Source organism: Athene cunicularia (genome assembly GCF_003259725.1).
Source record: "Athene cunicularia isolate RWA chromosome 7 unlocalized genomic scaffold, athCun1 chr7_part1, whole genome shotgun sequence".
In the NCBI taxonomy this organism is placed as follows: domain Eukaryota; kingdom Metazoa; phylum Chordata; class Aves; order Strigiformes; family Strigidae; genus Athene; species Athene cunicularia.
In genome coordinates this window covers 15,935,068-15,955,656 of record NW_020799107.1, presented here as the reverse complement: position 1 = coordinate 15,955,656, position 20,589 = coordinate 15,935,068, and the positions used below count along the sequence as shown (strand labels likewise).

Genomic DNA, 20,589 nt, shown 5'->3' with positions numbered 1-20,589 from the left:
TTCCCGCCCCCCCCCCCCTCCGGGTTCACGGCACGGCGGAGGGAGGGGGGGCTGGGGCCATGGCTACTCTGAGCCCTTGCACAGGTTACGGAGATGCTTTACAGGCTCTAATCGGCTCTGAGGTTCTCTCTTTTTATTTAAACGGTAATCATTCCATACAGGAGCTCGCTCCAAAGCGGTTTTTTTCAAGTTTATAGCGAGGCATCCGTGAACGTTGGTTAACGGTCTCCCCGTAAGCAGGACTGGCTTTGAAAACTTGTCGGCAAGTGTGTTATGAGTGCGAAGCTACTGTTTGTGTTCGCACAATCGGACGGTTTAAAAACTGAAGCCCGGGGGGTGCCGGTGGAGTTGTTCTAAGTTGCTCTCGATTCTCTTCCCAGGGCATCCTCGCTTTTTCAATCAGCTGTCCACGGGACTGGACATCATTGGCTTGGCTGGGGAGTGGCTGACATCAACTGCTAATACAAACATGTAAGCGGTGTCCGGTCATCAGCGCCTGTGCCCGCTGCTCACAGCGGCTCCATCTATCATGGTAGACTTGTATTGTCACAGACGTGTATCATTTTCTTCTTTAAATGACGATTGCCGAGTCTTCAATAAAAGCGTCTCGTTTTTTGTTTGGTTTTTTTTTTTTTTTATGTGGCAGTAATACAGTGAAAATAGTTATATAAAGCTAAACAGTTTTACATTTCTGATAAATAGAAATGCAAAGATCCCACAGCACATGGTAAGTAAAACATGATGATTCTAATATAACATGAAATTACTTTTCTTCCCTTGGACCAATCTTCTTTATCTTTTCCCGGTTGTTTGTTGTTTTTTTTTTTTTGTGGGTTTTTTGTTTGTTTTGTTTTTTGGTCTCTAGTAGTTCTGCAGCTATCCCTATATTAACACTAGAATACAAAATACCGAAAAGTTTATTATCTTTCCTCCTGTTGATTTCAGAGGTAGCAGGCTTGGGGCACCACCTTCTCCTGCTCATGTGCTGGTAAAGAAGTGGTTTCTGAGTGCCTTCAAAATGATTAAAAGTGTAACACTGAAAAATAATTTTATTATAATGAAGGAATTAGTCTAAGATTTATTAAAGTTGTATGTAAATAAATAATTGGAAGTATAAAAATCTAAAAAACTCCATATATATATTTACATATATAATATGTATAAAAATTTACATCTAGAACATAGCAAGGAAGAAACTTTTCCTAATTTTTCTTGACCTCAAAATTAATGAAAGCTAGATGTAAGGTATTATGTTGAATTTTTACAAGAAAGAGTGTAATTAATGAAGAAAAAAAATCACCAGCCAAAAATCCTTCTAGCCATTTTTTATTTATGTATTGGTTTGTATATGCCCCAAAATGTAATGGAAGTCCAAATACTTGGCAGATAAGTCTGCTCTGTTTTAGTCCTCTATTGGATGTGTTTTAACTCTAAAGCTACCTCTGGTTTGGGTAGTTTGTGGCTAATCAGCAGAACACAGGAAATGTATCTGCAGATTGGAAAATTAACAGTATTTTCACTGGCCTGTCCATGAGTATATGGTTCATTAAGTATAGCTGGTTACTAGCAGCTCTATGTAGATTATGAGCTGTGCCTGTTTCATGACATTAGCAATAAAGAAAAATACACAAGGTGCTCCAGCCACAACCAGCCTGTTCTTTGTAATAATTGTCTTCTAGATTAGTTCTCTGTTTGTTAAAAGTTGGTATGAGGCATTCAGATTTAAAAGCTGGTTGGGAAGCAAACCTAGCAACATATATTTTAATCATAAAACAAGTATTGCAAAGTACTTTAAATCTGATTACATTTCTAAGAGAAAACTTTGCTTAAATATTGTTCCTCTGTGACAAGAACATACTTCAGAGTGTCACTTACTGCAACTCCCCCTTCCTTTAACTACGTTAGTTATCCTAGCTAAGTTATCCTTTTGTAATCAGTGAAACTGCACAAAGTTGACAGGACATAATAGAATGCAGCTCAGTGGCAGATTGTGATAGTATTATGAAATATTGCCATCATTATTAAGAGCATGGCACACTTCTGAAAGAGCAACTTTTTTTTTTTAAAAAAAAAAAAAGGTTGCTTTTTCCTTTGTTTTTAAAAGTAAATTGTTAAATAGTTAATTCTGTAAAGCTACTTTCTGATCCATCTAAACAAGAACATATCTTGAAAATACTTCTCTGTGAGCATGAAAATTGAGTGAGGTTTAGCAAATGCAAAATAATACATTGCTCTTTTTTTCAGCAAAACAAGGTCAACATGAAATGCTTTCAAATAACACAGTAATTGCAAGTAAGGTTAAAGTAAGATGTTTGTAAAATATGATTCAAAGAACTGACAGAGAAGGTTATTAAAAATAGCCAAGTCATCTCTGTGAGCTCTGGGAAATATTTGTTTTGAGCAGTGTTCCAGTACAGAAGAGCAGGTTCTGACCTTTACCTCGAAACTGTTCTAACCTATTTCATCTGCACAAGTATGCAACACGCAAGCAACAGTAACACTGGATTATGGCAGGGAATGTTTTCCATTTGCTATTTTTTCTTTTCTACCTATAAACAATACTTGTGAACAATTTAAAAATATGTTTTTTCTTTTGCAAATGAGTTTTGAGTACTCAAAACATATGTACTCTCTTAAAATTTCAATTGTCATTAGGAATGTTACTTAAATGTCGCTGTGAAGATAATATATTAAATTAAACATAATAAGCTTCCCACATTGACTTGAAAATAATGTATTAACGTGCTTGTTCATAGCTCAAAGTTGGTGTTATTCATCTGGCTCTAGGGATATGTAGTACAGGGCATTTGCTCACCATGCAGCGGTCAACTGAGGTTAGAAAACAATAATATTATCTGCAAGTTCTCTTCGTGCCCACTGTTAGATAAGACAGGAAAAATATATTGGTATTTTCAGTATTATGCACTTATGCTTATGAAAATGTAATATAGAAAAATGATGTAAAAAGCTTTATGTTTTTTCTCAGAATGCTTTTTATATATGGGCAAATAGGAGAACAGGTAGCTAGAATGATTTGGCCTGGTAAAAGGATTTGGCCTTTAGGTGAGAGCAGAATAAAGCCTGCACTGGCCACTACCAAAAAACCCATTCATTTTTTTTTCTGTTAGTAAAGAGCTGAGACTCATGACTGTTTTAGTTAATTAATAGAGATACCTGTAAAGGTTGTAACTGTACAAAAAAATCTAATCAGCATTTTTTGTCAGGAGGTTCGTTCTAAATTCGGACAGTTCCTTCCAAGCCAAGCACATTTTCTGTGTCTAACTGAATTTTTCAAAAACATTTGTTTAAACAAATAAGCATGAGTGAACTTCAGCAATATGTGATTTTTAAAATCATAGACTTCATCTAATATAGCTGTATTTGCCTTATCATTTATAATCACCTGCAGTTTTTTATTTCTTTGTCAGTCTTTGGAAATTCAGAAAATAATTACATAATAAACTAAATAAATGCTATTTTACTTGGGTTTAAGTATATTCAAAGTTCCCCTTGTGAGCACTGATATTTTATATACAAAAAACTTGCTTAACATTATATTTTTTTGTAGAAGCATTTAAGTCTTCTGGGAAGTATGTAGGGATCAGTGTGCAAGGTCTCAGGACAAAAATCAAAATGTGTTTAAAGTGGTGGAAAAAAGTCACACTGACTTAAACGTATCTAGGCTACAATGATCTATACACTGCCAAGTTCCTGTCGACTTCAGTTGGTCATTCTGCCCAAATAAATATTGAAATATATCCTAGGCCCACAGTGCTTTAAAACAAACACAAACCCACTATTAGCAGACACCAGCTGATTTATTAGGGGTTTTTTTTCTCTCTGTAAATACTGGCAGCAAACTTCAGATCAGTGTTCAACTGTCTGTTTCTGAAAGTTCTAATGATAATAAAAGCAAAATAAGCAGTATTTTGGCTTCTGAAAAAAGCAATCACAACAATTAAACATATTACAAATGTTATTTAATCTTACAGGAATGTTTTAAAAATAGTGATGGTGTTTCTCTGATGGACTAAGGATGCATAAGAATTGTAGAAAAAATATTTTGACTAACCAGTGTAGTTGTAAATAAAAGACAAGCTTTTCAGACACACGTTCCCTTATTCATATCACATGTCTCCTTAAAGTTTGCCATAGAAATGACATTCTAAAAATGTCATTTTAGTATTAGCCAACACATTTTTTGTGAAATTATTCAAGTGGAAGACATCAGTCAGATACAGTGTTAGGGAGTCATACTCGTATAGATTCCTTTGGAAATTATGGGTTTGTTTCTTTCTGCTTCCCTTTCCCTCCTCTTTTTTTTTTTTTTTTTTTTTGGCATACACAGCAAGCAGAGTTTGTTTACAGCAGTAGCAATTTATCCATGTACCTTGATCACCAAAAATGGTTGTATGGCTGTCATTTTCCATCCACATATCTGTCTGTGACATGAGGGCATACCAGACTATGCAGTGGTTTTTGCCCTCATTAAGTGTATACAATAGTTGACTGCTGACTTGTTTTTGGTAATTAGAAAATCATCATTTATAATTACTCTTGACAGTTATTGATCTCATGGTATTGTAGAAATAAGTTGTCCTTGGAGATCATCAACAGAATAAATCCACATAATTAATTGCGTTTAGACTTTGAAACCCTAGCTCAATACTTCTAATTATGGTGGTGTTTAGCTCAGTGAAGTTCACTGTTTTCATAAGGATTTGGCAATATGTTATTCCACAAGTGTGGAACTGACACTTTGGGAAAAAAATATTTTACAGTACAATTTTGTACAGCAGGCAGTAGCACTCTGATGATGAGCATTAGATCTTTGGTTATATAGAAAGTTGCAAAAGGGCTAACTTTGCAGTTTTTATTGACCAATATTTCCACTATTGTCTTCCTGAGGATTTTTGCTTGGGTAAAGATTGCAATATCAGAACCTCAATTTATAGAAAAACTTTTAGGAACCTTAAGCATTTCCACAAAGAGTCATAGACTGAGAATTTATTGTGTGTTTTTAGAATCTGTATTTGATTTATTTTGTTTGTTTGTTTGTTTGCTTTATCCATGCAGGTTTACCTACGAAATTGCCCCTGTTTTTGTCCTCATGGAACAAATAACACTTCGAAAGATGAGAGAGATTATTGGATGGTCAAATAAAGATGGGGATGGAATATTCTCACCTGGTGAGATTTTCTTCTCTGTTTTGGTGTTTTAACTAAAACTTCAAAAGTTAAAATAAACACAAGCTGTGTCTGAATGCCCACAACATCTGCAGCACAAGACAATCCATCAGATATTTAGAAGTAGGAATGCTTTGTTTAAACATTTCCCAAAAAAAAATTTTGGGAAAAAAAAAAAAAATCTTTGAGTATGCCTATGTATCATGGCTGGTCAACATTTTAAAACTTGACTGCAAGCTCTGGTATATAGTTAGGCATTTAAAGACACTTCCTTTGCACTTCATTTCTGGAGGTGCTAGGCAACCATAATTCCTGCTGACCAACAGTTCTTGAGAATCGTGGACTGGCTTCTTTAATGGTCAGTGAGAATTTGGGCTTACAGTCAGAAAAACACTGCCTGTCACTATCTGGGACATATTATATGGGACATAATCTGACTGGATTCGCAAGGATGGTTCCAGTATGAAGATCAAGACAAAGTATTTTCCCATGCAGGTGGTATAAAGGCAGTCAGCAGTGACAGAAAAGACTGGTAAACCATGGGAAGGTCCTGGGCCCATGCGTGAGCAACATGGGCGTCCAGCAGAACTACAGATGTCTGGTTCTGGCATGGGGGACACCATCCTATTTCAGAGGATGAAGAACAATTCCACCTCCTTTTGGAACAGCCCACATAAAATCCATGAATGCACACTTGCTTGGTCTCCAATCCCATTTGCTAAAAAAATAGAGATCTTCCTCAGTGGTCTTGCTGATGAAGAAATATTAGAGTACAAAGTTATCCTAGACTTTTATGAATTGTCCTGGGATCCTTTTAGCAGCAAACCAAGAGAAACAGGTGCTTTCCTTCAATTCACATTCCTCAAAATTAAGTGTCAAAATACATTAGTTGAATCACAGCCTGCAAAGTGCCTCTTTCACTTAACTGACTATAAGGAACCTTAGCGTAACTAGCTTGGCTGTAGAAATCTACCTTTAAGGCATCTACTTTGATACCTACAGTGAGAGAGGATAAGTCCATCCAGTGTGCGACATTTCTTCAGTCTCACTCAGTTTGATAAGTTCCTGTTATTCTTGCTATCAAAAAGTGGTCATGCAAAAGCAGCACAATGAAAGCTGAACTTTTTAGGAACGTGTTACAAAATGTTAGCAACTGAAAGAGATGATGGATAGAAAATTCTTTCTATCAGAATGACGTTCGAGAGGGTCTGTCCCTGTGCTGTTTAGGAAGATGACCATGCTCTTGAGAGATTTATTTTTTCACAGTTCACTGCCACTTTCACTGCGTAATGCAAATGAGACTTGTATGTCTTTGGTCTAATATACATTTTTCCTCATTACCACTAATTTCTTATTCATTCACAGGAGGAGCTATCTCCAACATGTACAGCATAATGGCTGCACGCTACAAGTATTTCCCTGAAGTCAAAACCAAAGGCATGGCTGCAGTCCCTAAACTGGTTCTCTTCACCTCAGAACATGTGAGCTTAATACACTGCTAATTCTTAATTTATTGATGTATGTGGTGAAGATGCTTCATCATTAAACAACCACTTCATTAAATGTGCATATGTTTTGCTGCAGAGTCACTACTCAATAAAGAAAGCTGGAGCTGCACTTGGATTTGGAACAGACAATGTGATTTTGATAAAATGCAATGAAAGGTAGGATGAATGCTAAGGTTTTGATGTATTAAATGTGTTCATCTGTTAAATTGTTGTATTGGGCTTAAGAACTGGTTCAGTACAGTGTGTCAGGTTGCTAATGGCCTGTTGAGAAAATCCTATTAAATTATTTCAACTGTTGCTATTATTTCCACATGCGCTCTTTAATTTTCATTGTCTTTCTGTTTCTACAATAATTACAGAGGGAAAATAATACCAGCTGATTTGGAGGCAAAAATTTTGGAAGCAAAACAAAAGGTTTGTTTTTAAAAATTAGTGCTTAAATTCTTTGCTTGGTAAAATTATCTCTTACTCTGAAGGCTGAGAATTAATGTTGAAAGAGAAAATTATCATTATAGAAATATCATAATATTTTCAGCTTCTTAATTATACATTCATGTATTGTTTAGGGAATTATCTATATGTCTTGCTAAGGTTTCTACTTACTGTTTTACAACAAATTATTGTTAACTCTTGAAACACTTCTGTATTTTATTACTTTAAAAAATAAGTTTCTGTTTGAAAATATATGGGAAAAGGTATGAAAACATGAAACTAAACATACTTTTATCCAAACTTTAAAGTTTAGCCAAAACCATCAAAAATCCTATTGAAGTACTAAAACTTCCCATAGATTTCAAGTGTGAGGCTGCAGGATTAGTAAATATAGCCAGTAAGTTTAATTTTTTGAGGCATTCATTGCTTTTTCTTGAATCAATGCAATGAAAAATCCATTAATTTTGTATAAACCCACCAAAGTTAGAGCAATCAATTTCTGGGGTTTTTTTTCTTAGCTTCTTTACATTTGAGCATATGTCTATGAAATTGCAGTTTACATTTATTTAATCGAATACAAAATTGTCTGACTTTGATAGTTCCACATTTATTGCTTTTGTTTGCATTGCTTTGTTCTGCTTATTAGTAGATAAAGACTAGAGGAACATCTTCAAGCCTTCAAATCACAACTCATGAATTACATTTAATTAATTTTCCTTTATACTTCTGTAAAAGTCTCAACTTTAGTTGACTATTACTAATCTTCTACTAGAATGTTTGAATCTCCTCACTGAAACAGATTAGAAGAAATACTTCTCTTTGCCTTCTGACTAGTTAATTTTGTGAAGTTACAGTACAATAAAAACTGAGTTTGTTCCTGCCACATATAAAATGTCTTAGTTTCTGATGTTGCTTATATGTACCTTTCACATGGGAAAAAAAAAACATTCTTACACTGGAAAATGGGATAGCAACATTTCTAAAATTATTTTCACATTATTTTTTTAAAAAGATGTGGGATTTTGTATTTAATATTTTTATTTTTATTGTAGGGATACATTCCTCTCTTTGTGAATGCAACTGCAGGCACAACTGTGTTTGGAGCCTTTGATCCAATAGAAGAGATTGCAGATATATGTGAAAAATATAACCTCTGGCTTCATGTAGATGTAAGTAACTAAATGAAGTGCTATTACTCAGGCAAAAGAGGATTTTTTGTTTACACACTTTATCTTGAATTAAAATAGTTATTACTAGATCCTGAGTAAATTAAAATATGTTAAGCTTTTCTAGAAGAATGAGTATTCTCTTTTTCTATCTCTTCCAGGCTGCCTGGGGAGGTGGACTCTTAATGTCTCGAAAGCATCGTCATAAATTGAATGGAATAGAAAGGTACTACACAGTGCTTATCTTATTTGTAATACTGTTATTAAAGTACTTTCATAAGGTATGTGACACTTCATAAATGAATGAAAAGATTAATTGCTGCAGAGTTTAAACACTAAATTAAAGCTAGACAGACAGAAAATGTTCACAGTAGAAAAATTGAAACTACTACAGAAGAAAACTGATGCAGCTGAGTGAAAGGTAAGTTTTTGGCAGATTTGGATTTGGAGGACAAGGATATTGCTTGGAAAAAATGAAGGGAAATTGTTCTATGCATATCTTTGAAGGGATCATAAGACTGGGAATGGGTAAAGGAGGATTTGAGGAGAAAATAAAGTGTGAGAGCTGGACAATCTCAGAAATGTAAATGAAGGTTTATAAATATATATATATATATATATATATATGTATGTGTGTGCTTGCTTTGTATTGCTTATATATGTATGTGTGTATACAACAAGAGAGGAACACATGGTAGAGACTGAATTAGCAGCAATTTTTAGGGGCAAATTTCAGTACCTATAAGGCTGGAAAGAACTGTTACAGCACAGAGCTGGTATAGTTCTACTGTGCCAGGCAGAAGACTGAGGGAACTTAAGGGGGGGGCCAGGAAGAGTCACAGATAACTCACCACATCTCAGGGCACAGGGGCCTATGAGTTGGTGCCATGTGGGGATTACATGAGACAAGCAGGAAGCTCTTGTAGATGCCAGAGTGAAGTTTGCAGAAAAGAGTGTGTGCCCCCAAGCAAATAACCCAGGTTACCACGATACCCACTGAGACCAGAAGCCAGCCTTTCTTAAATAGTTAATTGAACCAAATTTAAAAAGGCAAAGCATTTGTGTTGGAAGCAATAGCAGAGTGAGGGTGTGACCCTCCTCCCAGCCCTTACAATTCAGACTCAGGAGAAGTTCCACGTGTAGTCTCCGGCACAGATGTATTCAGCAATGACAAGGCTGTAGTCTGTAGAACATGTTATGTTTATAACCCAAAGGGTGCGTTTGTATTTAAATTTCCTCTGAAGGTGTCCTATCAAAAGGCTGCCTGTCTGAATAAAGATCAGAAAAGCAACGAAGAATCAGAAACATAAGATCTTTCCCATCATTGTAGATGCCAGCTTCCAGGGAAGCAAAAAGGTTTGAAACAAGCTCTACCCATGTAGTCTCAAATTAGCCCCAAATTGCTTCCTTGAGTGAACTATGCTGAAGGTGGGCACTGTGTAAAGGCGTAAAATGAGAGCATTGAGCAATGCTCTTCCTTAGGGAAAACAAACTTTCCCAAACTTTTCTAGTGGTGGGTGTCTCGTACAGTAAGTGAAGAACAAGTACAAGATAAAGAATAATGTACAGAAGGACTGTATGAAAACCCTTGTGACTCAGAGGCAGCAGTGTGTGGTGTGGCAGGGGTACTCTGAAGTAGCAGAACCATATCAACCTCTGCCCAGTCTAATCTGCTGGTTATGGCAACACATCTAATATGAGGTCAGCATTGTAAAGTGGTTTCCTTAAGTTGCCCAGGTTTGGTCACAGCAGTTTGGCACACCTCTTTTGACCTGAGGTCAACCCAGAGGTGCTAATTAACACCCTCAGTTAATCAGCAAATACAGAAAGCAGCAGGCCATGAAGCATGATATTATTTCTTATTTAGTCAGCTGTTCAGATCTTCAAACCTGGGATGGGGCACATGCATACTGCATAATTGCCCGTCACAGGCCCCAGCTGGGGTCTGTTGCTAATCCTGGGGCCAGGCTTGGCCTGCCCAGAGACATGGGCATGTAGGGGCTGGCGTGCTGCCACCGTGCAGAGCTGATTGCCAGCGGTAGGATAGCCTCCAGCAGCCTGGCTGTGCAGGGTAGGCAGTGACGGCTTTGTGTTAAAATAAACCTAACGCTCCTTGTGAAAACGAGTTGAAATTGTCTTTGTTCAGAACCCTGAAAGTTAAATATATTTGCTAAACTGAAACCACAGTGCTCTCAAAAGGAAATGAGCTGTTATATAAATTCCTGTTTCTTGACTACTCCATCTGAACTATTAGTGAAGTTTTTTAAAAGAAAATTGCCTCTTAAGTCTGAGCTATATACCTGCTGACTTGCACTGCCTAAGCAGGAGATTTTAGAGGGGTGGTGAGCTCCCCAGGTACAGCACAGACTGCGCTGTTGCATTGACTGAAAGGTGCTACAGCCTAACCTAGCACAAACAGAGGTTGGAATCGAACCTGAAATCTTTATGGAATCGGTGGTCCTCAGACTGGGGTGAAGGAGTCATTATGTTGTTCAAAACAGAGCAACTGTGTTTGTGTCTGTGTCCTCTGAGAGCAGGGTGTAGAAGAGGAGGAAATGCCTTGGAATTTTCTTTCAACCACATTGTAAGAACACATGCATACTCTGAAATATTATAGGCTTTCATTCTCTGGAACACACAGTGAATCAAGGGGACATTTGGTAATTAATTACTTAGGGCGAAGAGTTCAATGGATGTGCAATGTTGGCACATTTATTTTATCATCATCATTAAACTGTCTAGGATAGTATGTCAAAAATATAGAATGTCTCGTCTGTTTGGCTAGTAAATTAAGTGATTTTGTGCATCCACCTGTGTTTATACATAAGAAGTTTTAAGCTTTATATACAGAATGGTAAGACTGTGATGTAAAGCTTTATAGCCTTTTAACAGTCTGTGGGCTTGACAAGGTAGTGCAGAAAAGGCCTGTTGTGGATCGAATGGGAAAAGCAGAGAAGCATGAGGAATGTCTTTGCTTTCTACTTTTCCAGCAGCTGTTCATTGAAGAACTGTATTGTCCCAGAATTCCTATGATTCCCTTAATTCTCTGACACCCCCCTCCCCCAATCAGTACCTTGAAGTGATACAACCTGTCAAGACTTTTTGTTAGTGCTGTTTCTAGAAGTGGAGTCTTCTGGGGATGAAGTTACTATATCAGCTAATCAGCATAGTCTGACACTAATTAGCTGGTATTAGTAATCATATAAACTAATCAGAAGTCTGACATTGCAATGTTAAAGCACGAAAAATTAATTTCCTGGACAGTATAGTTAGGAAAGAAGACACTTGAGACTAATAACGTCCATAGTGAAATCATCATGGTCAAAACTCCATACATTTCCAGCTGAAAGCAGAAACCAAAGGTGACTGCTTCAGGTTAAGTTTCTGTTTTTCAGACCTGTCTGAATGTGTAATTCTTTTGCAGAGCCAACTCAGTCACTTGGAACCCACACAAGATGATGGGAGTGTTGTTACAATGTTCTGCCATTCTTGTCCGGGAGAAGGTCTGCCTTGTATTTAATAAATAAGCAGTTAAAAAAAAAATTTTAAAAAAAAAAAAAAAGTAAATATCAAGCCCTACTTTTTAAGAGGGTAGTGAAAAGTTAATTTAATTTCAGAACTGTTAGGGGGAATAATTGTATGGATTTACATTGTGTTTATGAAGTTATTTTATCTTTGCTGTTTGGTTGTTTCGTTGTTTGGGGGGTTTTTTTGTTGTTGTTAAAGCTGTAGACAATATGGGTCAGATCTTTAGCTGTTGAATATTTGCATATTCTAATAACAACATTAGAGCCATGCTATCATACTTCATCTGAGCATCTGCCTCATTGTTTCTATGATACACTGAACATACACCCTTGGTCTTAGTAATTGTTCACAGTCTAAACTGCTTTAATAAAAAGCAACTTTTTTACCTTACACAGTGGTTTAAAAGTTTCTCAGTTCTGTTGAACAGAAAACATGCTACTTCTGTTATGACTCCATATATATTTTTAGGGCTTTCTTTTGGGTTCTTTGTTGTCATCATTGAAAGCAAGACCAGTGTCTTAATTCTTTTAAGCAATATATATTTTCCTTAGATTATAATAAAAAGTCTTATCATCTGTGGATAGGACTAACTCTGTTGTCTACTAATTTCTGACACATCAATTACTACTAGAAAATGTTAGTTGAAAAAGTGGTCCCTGTGCACAGAACTGAGATGAAGGAGATGTGGGTTCCATCCCTAGGTCTGCCATTGCTCCTACAGGTGACCCATTGCTAAACTGAAGACTACAGCATTTATTTCCTTTATAAAATGCTTTGACATCTATTGAAGGGAAGCACTAGATATTATTTAGTGGCATGCATGCTTATTATGCTATCACAGGATTTTGGCAAAAATTTTTATTCTCCATATGAGAACCTTGATAGGTGTTTTTGTATTTATCAGATACACCATTATCTTCAAGCTTCTTCAAAGAACCACTAATAAACCCTAAAGGAGAGGCAAACCATTTGAGAAATGTCACAGGTGTAAGATTTCTGTGTAACATACAGGAATTTGCTCCTCTGTGTTTGGCTCAGAGATGTTTAGCAATAATCCATAGGTTTCTGTTGGTCTGTGGACTGTATTTATTTGTAAGCAAAAAATGTCTGCTTTAGGTCATTTGTACTTACATTTAGCACTAATTTTAAGTGTCATAAAACTGTACAATATATAAAATTGAAGCTTTCAGTTACTTCCCCCCCCCCCCCCCCTGTGGCTATCTGCTGCACTGAGAGAGCTTTATTCCAGTGTGTAATTTAACACGTCAAATAATTTAACACATCAAAAAATTGAGTCTTAAGACCATAGCCTTACAAAGTGAAGTGGATGAAGTTAGTATCAAAATTTAGGAATCTAAATTAATCTGAGAATGTTTTTTCAGGTGTGGGTATGTGGGTGTGTAAAGAACCACCTTAGGTTATGAAATTGTTTTTGTGGCTCAGGTTTACAAAACAAGGTCAGTATTTTATAATTTGACCAAGTAAATAACAGTTCTGCATATATTTTAAATACGTTTTTATATATACATAAAACATACAGTTTCTTATGCACATATGCCATGTAAGTACATGTTTTTCATTACAGGGTATACTTCAAGGCTGCAATCAAATGTGTGCAGGCTATCTCTTCCAGCAAGACAAACAGTATGATGTATCCTATGACACGGGAGATAAGGCAATACAGTGCGGTCGACACGTGGACATTTTCAAATTCTGGTTGATGTGGAAGGCAAAGGTAAATAATAAAACTTCAGCTCAAAAATCAGAAATGTATTTATTTAATTTATAAGGGGACAGGGTTTTTTTAACATAAATGTTTGTGTAATTACAATCTCTAAGCACACGGGTATCTGAGCATTAAGCCAGAAGAGAGACATTTGAATTGTAGAACAGTAGTAGCCATCAGTAAATTTAGCTGGAAATTTGAATAAAGGCTTAAGTACCAGATGAGTCCTGCAGTAAAACCAGTGATGGCAGGACACCAAAATGGCCTGTTGTTGCAATTCTGTACACTTACATATGTATTTTATGACAGATTACTTGCAGTACCAGCAGAGTAGACTTGATGTCTTACCAGGGTCCTTTAAGCATCATGTTTCAATGCATATATTTTATGAGCAACTTTAAAAACAAAGCCTTTTTCTTCAGAAGCTTTATCCAAGTGGTCATTTAATAGTTGATTCCCTGGCACTACTGTGGTATGCCAGGATGGCTGAGTTTAAGCATGGGCTTACCTACAGGCTTATGTGTTCTCAAGGTGACGATCCATGTAGTCAAGAAAACACATGTAATTTGCATTTCTTTATCTACAGTCATCTTATTACTATTATTCTTGCTCTGTTGATGACAAAATGAGAATTCAGTTGGGTGATCTGTCCACAGTCTAATCTTTTTTATAAAAAACTGAAATTAAATCTAATGATAAAATGTACAATCATAAACCAGTTTTCACTCTGAGTGAGAATTAGAAGCAATAATAAATAATCTATGGTGATAAGAGATGTTTTAATGCAGATTTCCTCAATATTGAAGGCTGAGGGAAGAAAATAACAGAACTTTAGGTATACAGTTACTTTTAAACAGATTATAGAGTTGCCATTGTTTATTTTAAGAAGCACTTCAGAAAAAGAAACACAACACTTCAATGCAAAATGCTCACAATTACTTTAGTAATCGGCATAGGTTTGATTACCAGGCTAAGTACATTTCAGTTCAGGGTCAGTTCTTCCTCCAAAATAAATCATTTTGGTATTGTAATCCAGTAACGTGAAACTGCTTATGACACATTAAAATCGGACTATGACTAGCAACTTTGAAGTGTGTTATTTATGGTTTTAATTACCAAGGGCTTACTACAGACACCATCAAAGCACATACAGAATGTTCTTCTAAATAGCAGCTGAACGTATTTTGTTGAAACTAGCATCCTGATTCTACCTCTGCCATTATATTCACCTGTTAATCTGGCCTCACTAAAGAAGTAGAACACTTCACAATAAAGAAAAAAAAATACAGCGGAAACCATAATGGATATGGGTCATATTTAAAATTCAAAAGTAGAGTATTTGTGGATGTGATTCTTTAAAAATAATATAAAGTTGCTAAATTGATATGTGTATCTGGAATCTAAATTTCTCCAGAATTTAGTTACTTTTATTTCTGTTTGGTCTTGAGACAGATTCAGATTTTTTGGACCTGAGTTCTCTGAGGTATTGGATAGAACCTGTTTCTAGCAGATTGCATGATTATATTGCAAAAATGTTAAGAAAACAAAATATTAGGAGCTATGGAGATTTTTTATTCAGCATTAGCCACCATGAGTGATCATATTCTTGTCTTCATAGTAGAAATATACAGCCTCAGCCCAGAAGTATTCTTTTGACTTTACCTTCAGCCGTTTTACTCAGTAAAAAGAACTTAGCCCAAATATGTCCTTGTCTTTCTTACTTCTTCATTCATGTCCAAAGTGTACTTTTAAAAGCCTCCACAACTTTTTTTTCCATATTTATTTTTAATCAACATTCATCTACTTTTTCTGGGATCTTTCAAAACAAATCATGTGACAAAAGATCAGTGGTTAGGAAAATAACTTTTAGCAAACTTTTTATAGTCTTTTTTGCTTACTGACTTTTTTAAAATGCAGATTTCTAGCAAACTGTTCAGAGGAAATAAATTACTTCCCATCTCTTACACTTTCAAATGAGTTTCTATTCCATGTTCCTAGTCCTTCAGCGAGAGCTTGGAAGCCAAGACTTAGTATTTTTGGAAACTGAAAAAAAAAAAAAAAAAAAAAAAAAAATAATTATTAAAAATATCAAAAGCCCTGTTATTATCATAACAATTCTCTTAAAATGAGACCAAAACCAAATAGTGATTACAGTTAGGCCACATTTAGCCTCTTTTGTAGTGCTGATTAACTTTACTTTTAAATTAAGATAAATAATACTGCTAAATGTTTCTGACTGAGAACTAAGAGGGAAGCCTATCTGAAAAGATGATTGCATCAGAGGAGGAAAAATGACATATAATTAATACTTGTTTTCTTTTTAAAACAGGGTACAGTAGGATTTGAAAATCAGATCAACAGATGCCTGGAGCTGGCAGAATATCTCTACACTAAAATCAAAAACAGAGAAGAATTTGAGATGGTTTTTGAAGGGGAGGTAAGTTTTCTTTCATTTAAATTGTGTGTAGGAGCCAAATCTGCATGGAATTCCGAAAACAGCCTTCACACTTCTCACAGTTCTTCAAACCAGCTATGCAAAACTGCTCTTATTTTCTGAAGAACTACACGACTATTGGCATCTGGGCAGTTTTTCAGCCAAATGCATGTGGTTCTGTACCACAAGTGTCTGATTTATTTCCTCTTCTTTCCTGCAGAGGTCTTCTCAGTTTAGGGCATTGAAGACTACCTTAACACAATCTGCTTACACTGAGATCCCACGTTATAATATACATAACTGAGAATCTGCTATTTTTGCTGTATGTTCCACTGCTAATGCCCCTGCATAAACTCTTGGTTGATAGAATAACAAATATACTTTGTGTCTCCATTGTCTAAGAAAAGGAAAATTGGGTTACCCTTGCTATGATCCTGGAAAGCAGTTCTTCGTAAAACTGCATGAAGGTGAATAGCATTTGCACTCCATTAGCACCCTAAAACATTGTAAATGGGACAATATATAGGGAATCTAAGACAGTGGATGCAGACAGCAGTACTATAATCCATTTATTTGCTTTTAATATGCAGAACTAGGAACGTTTATACTATTTTTTTTTCTTCCATATGTGTGTGAGCTAAAATATGGTACAGACTAGCCATTAATGTGTGATTGATCTGATTTTTTTTAATTGATGTACGTGTTTGGTTCTTTTTGCAGCCAGAACATACAAATGTATGTTTTTGGTATATTCCGCCGAGTCTCAGGGGCATGCCAGACTGTGATGAGAGAAGAGAAAAGTTACACAGGGTATGTGGGTTTTGTTAAATGCAAAATATAGTCTACTCTTTTAACCCAAAGTTGTTTATTAAAAATAATATATCTGTTTATTACAAGTGATATATCTGTGTGTTGACACATGTTCCAAAGTCTGGGACATCAGTTCCCCTATTACTTGTTATGACCTTGATACTTGCACACCTTTGTCTCTTATTTATACTGAGGCTGAAGTCACGTTTGCCCTATAGAACCAGATACAGAACATACTCAGTTATTCTTTGTTTTGTATGAATTCTGTGCTCCCAGAATTGTTGTGAATCTTTAATAAGTAGCTAAGTACAAAGACATCCCAGTCCTGTTGAAATAGGCCAGCATATCAGCGAGAGAAAAGGAAGGGTAATTATTTGAAAATGCTGGGACAGGTAAAGGACATAGAAAACTTTAAGTCCTTCTCAGGTCTTTAATTTGATTTTAAATGTGCTTGGTTAATCATGCATTAATGCATTTCAGTGAAAATGAATACACTTTGGAGGACTTTGGGATAAATTTATTTGAAGAAATGATAGAGAAAAGTGAAGGCATTGTAGATGCACCACCAGGTGTTCCTTAGGATGTGAGAACTATCGTGTTCCTTAGGATGTAAGGGAAGTGAAATACATTAATTTTGTAGTAGCATTTTAGACAGACAGAAGTGGAATGAAGTATGTTCATGAGACAAAAGAATGATTTTATAGTTGTTGAATCGCAATTTTTTTTTTAATGTTTGGGACAGGAGAAAAAGGGCAAACTTGGGAGGTTTTGTAGAGGATTTTATATCTGCATCACACTGGGGAAAGAGAACAGAAGAGAATAGAAATTCCTGGGTCATACCCAGTGACATGTTTGATAAAGAAATTGCCAGAAAAGAGAGAAATGAGGAAGATAGATAAGACTGGTAAGAAGGATGAAATATTTGACTTGACTTTAAATGTTAGAGGACATTATATATCCTACAAAACAGTAGAAGAGCTAGACATCTGACCCTGGCTGGCAGAGAGCAGAGCAGGAGAAGAAAGGCCTGTATGGAAAAACTGGGCTCAGTCAATACCAAATATTAAAATTGAAAGCACATTATTCCTTGTAAAATAAAGTGAGGAAGTGAGATTGCAGTAAATCCACAGTACTACAAAACTACTGGAAGGTTTCCATGGCTTCTGCTTACAGAAAATATGACGTTGGTCTTGTTGAAAAATTTCCATTGTTGATCACTACCCCTACACACACACACCCCCAGTGACTTTAAGAATACATAATATTCTCATGGAAAGCATCCGTTACCCTCAAAAAGGTGGTTCTGGAGTAGGTTTTCATAAAAAGACAAAAAACATTTCATCATGACAAAAATCTTCAGCACAAAGAATGACATGTACATTTAATATATAAAATTAGTGCATAATGAATACTCTAGGATGCTATTAGTCTATTAATCAAAAAGATGGATATTATTGTTGTCAATTTTCCTTTAAATATCTAATTAAACATATTTAGTTTTTCAAGCTTTTTCTGTTACATATATTTTTATAAAAACTAGTGCCTTCCTGATCTGTCCATTTATTTTTTTTCAAATTAAGAAATGTTGTGACATACAAAGAAAGGAAAAAATTTTTAAATTACTCTTGTCTCTCGCTCTCTTTTCTTTTCTTTTTTTTTTTTTTTTAAAGCGCTGATGATGGAGTCAGGTACTACCATGGTTGGATACCAGCCTCAGGGCGATAAAGTCAACTTCTTCCGAATGGTCATCTCAAACCCTGCAGCAACTAAGTCTGACATTGACTTCCTCATTGAAGAAATAGAGAGATTGGGGCAGGAGCTGTAGTACAGTGGCTGAATTATTTATTTCTCTAATTCACTGTTTTCCAGCACTGGCTATTTTTTTAACCCAGTTCTGCAGAACATGTTTTAAGGAAATTATCTTTCTGTAAGTTCCAGTCTCCTAAGACATTGTTAAACAACACAACTATAGGCTACTGAAACATATATGTATTGGTAGATCATATTACTGAGGGAAAATGTATTATCTTGAAGTTGAAGTACTACTGACTCTCACATTGGTCTTGTTTATTGTAGTCAGCAGGAAATTAATAAGTACTAAGATAGCAAATTAAGAACTCTGCACAGTATATATGTACAGTATAAATAAATATATAAATATATATATATACATACATATATATATATATATGAAGTGGTTATAAACTTAGATCTAAGCCACAGCATGTTTTCCACTTTAAGAGAATTAACTTTTCCTTCAACAACCTAATGACGTGGATAATGTGCTACAGGTTTTTCCGCCAGGTAAAAATAGACATATAGAAACATTTCTAAAACATAGAGTCTTAGGAGCTAAGGAAAATGTATAACAATATTAAATCTTATTGTTGGTGCTTCTCTCATGTACAAAACAGCAATCTCTAACAGCACCTTCGAGTAAAATAGTTGTATTTCCCCTTTAGTGTCACATCAGGGGATAATAGTAGCACAGTCATTGTAACAGGTATATTATTGCTGTATTTTTAGAGGTTAATTTGTGTAGATTGTGTATATTATTGTTAAATGACTTTGTGTAAAAGGATTTAAATGTAATAGTTTTACAGCAAGATAACTGTTGAATTGTAGGTATATGAAATATTTGCTTATTTATATGCAGAGATTTACCATGCTGAAGAGTTGTCTTGTATTTTCTTCCATTTGTAATGTATCCTATTTATATATTATTGAAGTTCTAAATAATGTTTATGGTATTTTAGTGTCTTTGTGAGCCAAAGAAAAAATACAAAAATATTAGTTGACACTTTCATTTAAATCCTAGTGCCCTTAAAATAATAACTTGCAGATAATTCTACTGAATATAAGGAATTCTAACATTGGTCTAAACTGTCAAATGATGAGATCCCTTTAATCAATTAGAATTTTCAATTTTATTTATTGTAATGTCAGACTGTCTGTTCAGTGTTCTGAATGCTTTCCTAGTGAATATTGGTTGCTAACCAAGGCCCCTGTTTTTGAGTTGTATTTCAGGACTAATCTCTACAACCATTTTAACTAAATTCTGTGGGTGTTTTAACCGGGATCGTTCTTCTAGTGAAATGAAATTCACTATGTGTTTGGAGCTTATGAAATAAATAAAACCAAAAGTAATATCAAAATCTTTAAATACAGCTGGCTTATCAGAACAGTTTCAACTGGCTAGACTTTTCAAAGTATAGACACCAGAGTCACCTGCAGCTTGTTCAGTTTTAATGATTAGATAATCAGTACCTCCAAGTGGAAAACTCCATAATGGAAGCAGAGTAGTGGAACAAAATGAAGATTCAATAACCCTCTGTCTACTGAGTTACTGTCATGGTGATAAATGGAATATGATAATTTCAAATATTTAAATACGTGATTCTATGTCTATCTTCTATGCAAGTCAGTAAGCAAAAAAGACTATAAAAAGTTTGCTAAAAGTTATTTTCCTAACCACTGATCTTTTGTCACATGATTTGTTTGTAGAAAAGGGACAGAAAATATGTTCTCCTTGTTTTTTTGTCTCTGCTGCTCTGGCCATGAAGAGGTAGCCCTGTGTTTATACATAAGAAGTTTTAAGCTTTATATACAGAATGGTAAGACTGTGATGTAAAGCTTTATAGCCTTTTAACAGTCTGTGGGCTTGACAAGGTAGTGCAGAAAAGGCCTGTTGTGGATCGAATGGGAAAAGCAGAGAAGCATGAGGAATGTCTTTGCTTTCTACTTTTCCAGCAGCTGTTCATTGAAGAACTGTATTGTCCCAGAATTCCTATGATTCCCT

The 20,589-nt window shown here is 35.4% G+C and overlaps 1 protein-coding gene across 2 annotated transcripts in view; it reads left to right on the top strand.

The window, feature by feature from the left end:
- Nucleotides 1–20,212, top strand: part of GAD1 (glutamate decarboxylase 1) — a 23,086-nt gene extending 2,874 nt beyond the window's left edge. Inside the window, exons 3-14 of one of the 2 annotated variants that reach the window (XM_026852345.1) lie at nt 381–471; nt 5,077–5,189; nt 6,552–6,667; nt 6,771–6,850; nt 7,054–7,108; nt 8,179–8,295; nt 8,454–8,518; nt 11,717–11,795; nt 13,406–13,555; nt 15,876–15,983; nt 16,701–16,797; nt 18,449–20,212. In XM_026852345.1, the coding sequence (XP_026708146.1) occupies nt 381–471; nt 5,077–5,189; nt 6,552–6,667; nt 6,771–6,850; nt 7,054–7,108; nt 8,179–8,295; nt 8,454–8,518; nt 11,717–11,795; nt 13,406–13,555; nt 15,876–15,983; nt 16,701–16,797; nt 18,449–18,615 (1,238 nt within the window). In that variant the 3' untranslated portion in view covers nt 18,616–20,212. Of the gene's footprint in view, nt 1–380; nt 472–5,076; nt 5,190–6,551; nt 6,668–6,770; nt 6,851–7,053; nt 7,109–8,178; nt 8,296–8,453; nt 8,519–11,716; nt 11,796–13,405; nt 13,556–15,875; nt 15,984–16,700; nt 16,824–18,448 lie in introns of those variants that run through there. The other variant, XM_026852344.1, reaches the window with a different exon arrangement.
- Nucleotides 20,213–20,589: the final 377 nt, after the last annotated feature.